The 8,172-nt window shown below is 38.0% G+C and overlaps 1 protein-coding gene across 1 annotated transcript in view; it reads right to left on the bottom strand.

Moving 5' to 3' along the window:
• Nucleotides 1-6,179, bottom strand: part of LOC106727542 (selection and upkeep of intraepithelial T-cells protein 10-like) — a gene marked incomplete at its 5' end in the record, with an annotated part of 28,043 nt that extends 21,864 nt beyond the window's left edge. The window contains 2 exons of the mRNA XM_014546422.1: nt 2,193-2,300; nt 5,898-6,179. Coding sequence (XP_014401908.1) covers nt 2,193-2,300; nt 5,898-6,179 — 390 coding nt within the window. The remainder of the gene's footprint in view (nt 1-2,192; nt 2,301-5,897) is intronic.
• Nucleotides 6,180-8,172: the final 1,993 nt, after the last annotated feature.

Raw genomic sequence — 8,172 nt, 5'->3', positions numbered from 1 at the left:
ACAGGGGGCAGTGCCCAACCCCCTGATTGGCCCTGCTCTGTGAGTGACAGGGGGCAGCGCCCCAACCCCCTGATCGGCCCTGCTCTGTGCGTGACAGGGGGTGGCGCCGCAACCTCCCCATCGACCCTGCCTTGAGTGTGACAGGGGGCGGTGCCCCAACCCCCCAATCGGCCCTACCCTGAGTGTGCGTGAGGGTGGCATCGCAACCTCCCGATCCGCCCTGCTCTGTGCATGACAGGGGGCAGTGCCCAACCCCCTGATTGGCCCTGCTCTGTGAGTGACAGGGGGCAGCGCCCCAACCCCCTGATCGGCCCTGCTCTGTGCGTGACAGGGGGTGGCGCCGCAACCTCCCCATCGACCCTGCCTTGAGTGTGACAGGGGGCGGTGCCCCAACCCCCCAATCGGCCCTACCCTGAGCGTGACTGAGGGTGGCATTGCAACCTCCCGATCCGCCCTGCTCTGTGCATGACGGGGCGGCGCCCCAACTCCCCAATCGGCCCTGCTCTGAGCCTGACCAGGGGCTGCACTTAGGGATTGGGCCTGCCCTCTGCCACCCGGGAGCAGGCCTAAGCCAGCAGGTCGTTATCTCCCGAGGGGTCCCAGACTGCGAGAGGGCACAGGCCGGGCTGGGGGACCCCCCTCCCCCCCCCCAGTGCACAAATTTTTGTGCACCGGGCCTCTAGTTGAGTTATATAATGTCTAATCATTGGATTGTACATGTGAAGATAATATGATATTGCATGTCAACTGTAATTGAAAAATAAAAAAAATATATTTAAAGTAAAAAAATATACAAGTCAGGCAGAAAAAATACTGTTTGTTAAGTCAACAAATACCAGCAATTACTAACAAGAAAGTTCAAAAAGGAAGAATTTTCTCATATTACACTAAAAATTAGGTCTATGAAGGCAAAGACTCTTGGCTCCCACCTCCTTACTGTATTGTCAATATCTGGAATAGTGGCTCTAGGAGGTGCTCAATATAAATTTGTTGAATAAATGAATAAATAAGTCAAACTGTCTAATGAGTTAGTGACCTTCCCATCACTCCAAGAATGCAAAGGTGTCTTGATACCCATATACAACATGAAGAAGAGCACAATGGTTGGAGCAAAGTGTTTGGCATTTAAAATATCTAGGTTCCAATCCTGACTCTATATTTATAGGTTGTTTGAGCTTGAACAATTCACCTAAAAATTTGGATTCTTAATTTCTTCATCTAAAAGTGTTGAAAATAAATAGAACCTACCACATAGGATTGTTTGGAGAAGTTAATAAGATATTTACTACAAAGTGTTTATCACATCTGCTGGCACATGATAACTACTAATTCAAAGTTATGCAGGTCTTTATAAATTGAGCAAGTCAAATTTTCTTTTCTTTTTTAGCCTTATGTTTCCTGAATCATAGATAAATCTAATTTTTATGAGAGCTCTCAAAAAGCACTTTGTCTTGTGAATTGTATATGTCACTATAGATTAAGTAATCTCCCCAAATCTCCCAGTCCCTCTCTTCCTCCATCCAAAAGAGCCTAGAAATATGACAACTCTTTTCCTTTAGGAAATATTTTGTATGTCAAGTATTTGATGTCATAATTTATCACTTCAGTTATTCACCTTGTATGGTGTGAAGTTCCTAAGGTCAAATACTTAAGAGGTTATTCTCAAATATACCTGATACCTACTCTGCCCTATGCCCTCAGTTCCCTGAAATTAAGATTCTATTTCCTACCTCTAATGAGGAAGAAAGAGAATATATTTAAGTTAGATTCATAGGAAGCACAAAAGAAGGAGTAAGAGGAGACTAAGTTGGACCAAATAATCTGGATATTGGTTCATCTATTTTTCTTCCTCTTGTTATCAAAGTAAAATATTCTGAACAGTTTGAGTGCTAAGTCTATCTATGGTTGCCTATGGAAGTGAACAGAATTAATATTGTTGAAATTCCAAGTGTTGGGAAATAAGTAATGATGGCTATGAAGGGATCAGGGCCAAATACTGTTTGATGGTAATAGGCACAATAGCAGCAGCCTGAGAGCCACATAAGGAGGGAGAATTGCAGCTTAACCTGAAGCATAACTAAAGACATTGAGACCTTCTTTGGCAAATATAGCGGTGAGATAGATTCAGATGTGCAAGTTTACACATTTTTTGTATGAACCTTCTCTAAGCATTTAATATAACAATGAAATACCTTTTAATCTCAAACACAGAAGAAAATGCGCAAAGAGTACTACATATATCAGGAGCCACGACTTTATACGCCACATTGTCGACATATACTTCGATGTTAACAGGATATCTGAGAGAGAGAGCAAAATGAAAGTCTTGATAAGTAGGGCAGCAGGATCACAAGACTCCAAGGGGCATGCAATATTGCTTTAAGGAAGCAGGATACCCAGTTATGGCCCTTATTACACTCTGTACTATGTATGCACTCTGGGCTCAGACCAGGGCTACTGGCATGTGTAGCTGGACTAGGGGAAAGACCAGGATTTGGGAGTTATTGGGCAAGGACGGAACAGGACTGAATGGAGAAATAACTTTCTACTTCTGTTCTTATATTCCAGGGGACAAATCTATGAGATGAGGGAAATTACAGGACAGGGTCCTGGGCACCACAATATATGGGGGATTTGGGGAGGCCAATGGCTGTGGAACTAGATCAGAAGTGCCCCTGGTAAAATTCTAGGAAGTTTAAAATATTTATATACATATAAGAGCTTTGAAACTTCAGAAATAAAACTGCAAAAGTCTTTTGACATTCAATGTTTAAATTCCCTTCAGGCTAGGACCAATGTGACAGAAAAATTTTCCCAGGAGTAAACATTCAATATCCCAATAAAAAATATATATTTTTAAGGTTAAAAATTTCTGAGTGGTGATAGAGCATGAAAGTCCTCAAAGTGCAGAAAATAGGGAAAGTGCAATATCAGCATTTGCTCTGTTTGGTGGTAGCAGGCACTATAGCAGCAGTTAGTACCATTAAATACCAATCACTGGTGACCTGGGTTCAAAAAGCCTTGTGTATGAGATATTGTAAAAAGAGAGAAGTATTGTTTCCCAGAGAATGAAGAAGATGAACTTGGAAACAGATAAAAACAAAGTATAGAAGCATACAGGCAATACCTCCATATAGTGTAATTTTCAGATGCAGAACACAAAAATAAATATCTTAATGTAGTAAATTAAAAACCAGTTTGAAGTAAAGCAGGGTTTGGCACCAAACAATTGGAATTTGAGGGACACATGAATTTTAGCAACAACAAATACATAACATACAAAAATAACAGCTCCATTGTCAAGGTATATCATTCACCCCTTACTTGGCCATCACTGGGACCGAATTTGCTCTTTCATTTTATGAAAGATTTTCATTCAAATGGAAAAAAAATCCACAAGAAAATGACATGGGATCCAAGGTTCTACATTTATACTTTAGTTTCAACAACACTAAATAGGTCGGCTAGTCCAAGATTCCTGAATGACTCATAATATAAATGTAGGCTTGAAAGGGAAACCAAAAGTAAGTCTCTCATGAAGTAAAAGAGAAAATTGAAATTGTGAGTTAACTAAGGGAGTTAATTTTTGTTTACAAAGAGATGCAAGCACATAAAGTGAGGTTTTGATGAACAGGAGAAAAGGGCTTCCAAGATTTATTTATCAACTTCCGAATTATACTTCCATGACTATGAGGAAAAAGAACATTTTGTAATTCCCTAATACTAAGCCTTTGTGAATTGGACCTAGTTAAACAGTTACCTACTCTTCAGGAGTACTGTAACAATAGGCTACAATTGACCTGAGATCACATCCAAAGTCCCTCTGGTAGACACTGATGATGTCCCTCAGGGAATGCCCTCTCTTTCTCCTTTTCAGCAATAGTCCCCCTTGAGAAATGACCAAAATAATTCTCTGTCCCTATGTTAAGCGATACAAGAACAAATCAATTTCCTGTTCTTGTGATAAACTATTTTGGTGCTAGGCATTGTTCCTGTCCCTATACTATGCAACTGAAAGCAACAATAAGTTGGCTACTGCCTCCAGTAAATACATGCTCCTGAGAGATAATAACTAAAATAGCTTATTTAACAAAACTAATGATGAACTCATCAAGACTCACTTCAAGACCTTCATATTGCTATGCTCACTAATTGAAAGTTATCTATCCTATATAATAAAAGGCTAATATGCAAATTGTCCCCTTGACCAGGAGTTTGACCAGGGGTGGGGCCAGCCAGCCAACCGCCTGCTGTCCTTCCCCCTTGCCTGACCTGCCCAATTGGCCCTGATGGGGTGGGCCAGCCAGACCCCACCTGTGCACGAATTCATGCACCAGGCCTCTAGTATACATATAAAAGCCTAAGTTACCATTATGACCAGACAGCCAGACGACCGGCCAGTAGCTATGACACGCACTGACCACCAGGGGGCATATGCTCAACACAGGAGCTCCCCCCTGGTGGTCAGTGTGCTACCACAGCCAACCTCCCACAGCTGGCCAACCTCCCATGGTCCTCCCTCCCTGAGCCGGCCCTGATGGCCGGCCAGGCTGAGGGACCCCTCCCATGCATGAATTCATGCACTGGGCTTCTAGTGATATTATAAACTGCAAATTCTAACTAGTTTCTCAGCTTGCAAGACTTACTTTAAAATCACCCAGTATGCCGGGCCAGCATAGCTCAGTGGTTGAGCATCAACCTATGAACCAGGGGCTCATGTTTCAATTCCCAGTCAGGGCCTATGCCCAGGTTTTGGGCTCAATTCCTAGTAGGGGGCATTCAGGAGGCAGTCAATGAATGATTCTCTCCAATCATTGATGTTTCCATCTCTCTCTCCCTCTCCCTTCCTCTCTGAAATCAATACAAAAATATTTTTTAAAAATTTTAAAGGCTCTAAAATTATAAATATCCTCGCCTAATTACCCATTCTAGAATGCTATTAATGTAAAGATGATGTTCTCTCTTATGGCCTTAGGTCTAATAAACTTAGTTTTGCTTGATCAACAGGTTTTCAAGATCTTTAAGGGGATTGATGGTCAACAATCCACATGAACCTGAGTGTTTGAGTTACCATGAAGGAGTACAGCCATATGAACTATCTGATGATTTCCGTTGTGTTTGAACTGCTGATGGGGGCAGGGTTTTTGTGTAACAGTTAAGATGTTTTCTTACTTAAAATGAATCCTTTCACTCTGCCTGCCTCTTGTCCTTTCCATCCATCTTAATTTGTCTGGGGACTAGACCTAGTCACAAGCTGAAGCACAAAGAACACAATTTTACAGTGTTGGCCTCTAACCTCTCTGATCATAGCCACCCTGTACCAGAGAAAAATAGCCCTGGATCCTGTGAGGAGTTGGGATCTAATCTTGGATATATCACTTATCAGTTGCTGAATCTTTAGTAACAAACTTTTCTACATGTCTATTTCTTCACAAGGTAGTAATACAGTCCACTTATGACATACATAATTTTTAAATCAACCTTAATTCTACATATTGTTTTATGTCTTATAAAGCCTACTTGTGTTATTTTATTTCAAATTCAAAAAATATACGTTACCATCTCTAAATGAGAAAAATCAATGGTCTTGAAGGTTACATGACATCCAAGTTCATAAAGCTAGAAATAGTGAATCTAGCAGTCAAATGACATATAACTTTTGAAGCCTTGAGATGCTAAACAGAATAAGGTTGTTTTTTTTAATTATTACAGTTCCTTCCATTTTTAAGAACAGGCTCCCTCAGCATCTGGTATTTTCCTTGTGTCTAGATACTTAATAAGGTTTAAATGTTGCATTCTACAGCAGTTCACTGTTTATAAAGCAATTTCTCATTTGTTATTTCACCTAATTTTATCTTTAGTCACACTGATGGAAACCATTCTTCCTTGGTACTCACCTGGTAGGACAATACTTGCCCTTTTCTCTTGACCAGTAACTGGGTTATGAAAGCAGCAAGTGATAGGTCCATGGGTACTGTTTTTTAGAAGAACACTTGTCTTCAGGTGCAATAATCCAGCTCCATCCTCAGAGAAGGTTTTTGATGAGGCTGGAACTATATTCCCTCTGCTGTCTCTCCACTTCATCTGGGGTTGTGGGTACCACCCTCCCGAGTTACACTCCACCACGATCCCTTTTGTGTCAGGAACATGAACATTAATCTGTATATCCAAGCCTAGAGCTGGAGGAAGAGGGAGAATTGACATTAATTATTGGTGTGGACTCAAGAATAAAGCAGTAAATGTTCCTTTTCATTCTCTGTAGCTGGTAGAGTACACCATAAATTTAATGGTGATGACCACAAATAGGGCAGGGACGACCACCCAAGCTAGCAGGGCATCAAAGTATTAACCATGGAAGAGATGATTGACTTTATGAAAGTTAATTTTTGTTCAACAAAAGACAACATGTAGAAGGTAAAAAAAAAATGAAGCTACAGACTAGACAACATTTATAATATATCTGAGAAAGGAGTGAGTCCAGAATATTTTAAAAAATACTATAAATAAATTAAGACAGACAAATGTGGTTTTTAAAATGGGCAAAAGATTTGAAGAGGTGTGAAATTACATATGTAGTAATTTGCTTAAATTATTAGAGCATTTCTTGCACACCAAAAGCTTGAAAGCACTTTGAATATTCTTTAATAAGGTATAGGTAAAACAATTTCTAAAGCATTCACACAATGGGAAACATTGCAACCACAGAATGAATAGAAAAAATCATATAATAATATGAATTTCTTTCAGTTCGTTTTATTAAGAAAAAAACAAGTTGTAAAACAATGTATGTAGTATATTAGCATTTATTTAAAAAGAAGTTATGGATATATAAAAATTATATACAGATATATACGTATATGTCTGTAGGTTTGTATATGCATGTATGTATGTATGTTTATGCATATTATGCATATAAATGAAAAATATCTCAAGAAGTAGTATGTAAGAAGCTAATCACATTAATTTCCTGGGAGAGGTAAAATTCATAGCTCTAAGATTGGAGTATATGGGAGACTTCACTATGCAGTCTTTATTAAATTTTGAATCTTGATATTTTTATTCAAAAGTAAATAACATTGAAAGAAAACAAAAAATAAAAAATATATCAACATTTCTACATCACAACCATAATCATTAATTTTTGTAACAATACCATCTCATTAATAATCCAAAAAAATTAACTAATGAATTTTGACAAAAGTTATACAAGATCTTTATGGGCAAACATATCAAATTTAACTGAAATATAAATTGAACTAAAATAAAAAAAGGCTGAGTAAATGTTGACTGATATAATAAAGAAACATGACAAATCTCTCTAAACTAGTCTATATGCTCAATTCAATTTTAATCATAATTCCAAAGAGAATTTAACTTTGTAATTACAATTCAGACTATATGGGGCTATAACAATTTTGGAGAAAGATAGCAAGATTGGAAGATATACCCTATCACAAACTAAGACACATTGCTGTAGTAATTTAAGTAAAGCAGTATTGCATTAGGTATAGATAATTGGATAATGATGACATAAAAAGTAATCATAATAAAAACTCATAAAACGACCCATGAAGAGTATGTACCGTGGTTGTGGGTACATCCCCAGTCGGGGGTGTGCAGGAGGCAGCTGATGGATGTTTCTCTCATCGATGTTTCTAACTCTCTATCCCTCTCCCTTCCTCTCTGTAAAAAAATCAATAAAATATATTTAAAAAAGAAAAAAAGGAAAAGCAGTATTGTATTAGATATAGATAATTAGATAATGATGACGTAAAAAGTAATCATAATAAAAACTCATAAAAAGACCCATGCGGAGGTATGGACTTGGTAAATGACAGAATTACCTTATAATTTTTGGGAATAGTCAATAAATATATATTTTATTAGCTCATTAAAAGACACAAAGGTAAAATCCATATAGATTAAGAATTAAATGTGAAAAGATAGCTTCAAAAATTCAAAACAAATATCTTCAAAAATGAAGATAAGAAGGAATTTCTCAAATGTGACACAAATGATAAATTATAATTTGTAAACTATAAATTTGATATCAAAATTAAATCTGCATAAAATAAGTTACCATACTTTTTTTTAAAAGGCAGTAGACTAAAAAATTTCGCAACATTAATAAAAACTAAATTGTAATATCCAGAATAAAGAACAATTCCCACA

Source organism: Myotis brandtii, unplaced genomic scaffold (genome assembly GCF_000412655.1).
Source record: "Myotis brandtii unplaced genomic scaffold, ASM41265v1 scaffold4459, whole genome shotgun sequence".
Lineage (NCBI taxonomy): Eukaryota > Metazoa > Chordata > Mammalia > Chiroptera > Vespertilionidae > Myotis > Myotis brandtii.
This window is presented reverse-complemented; position numbering and strand designations above follow the sequence as displayed.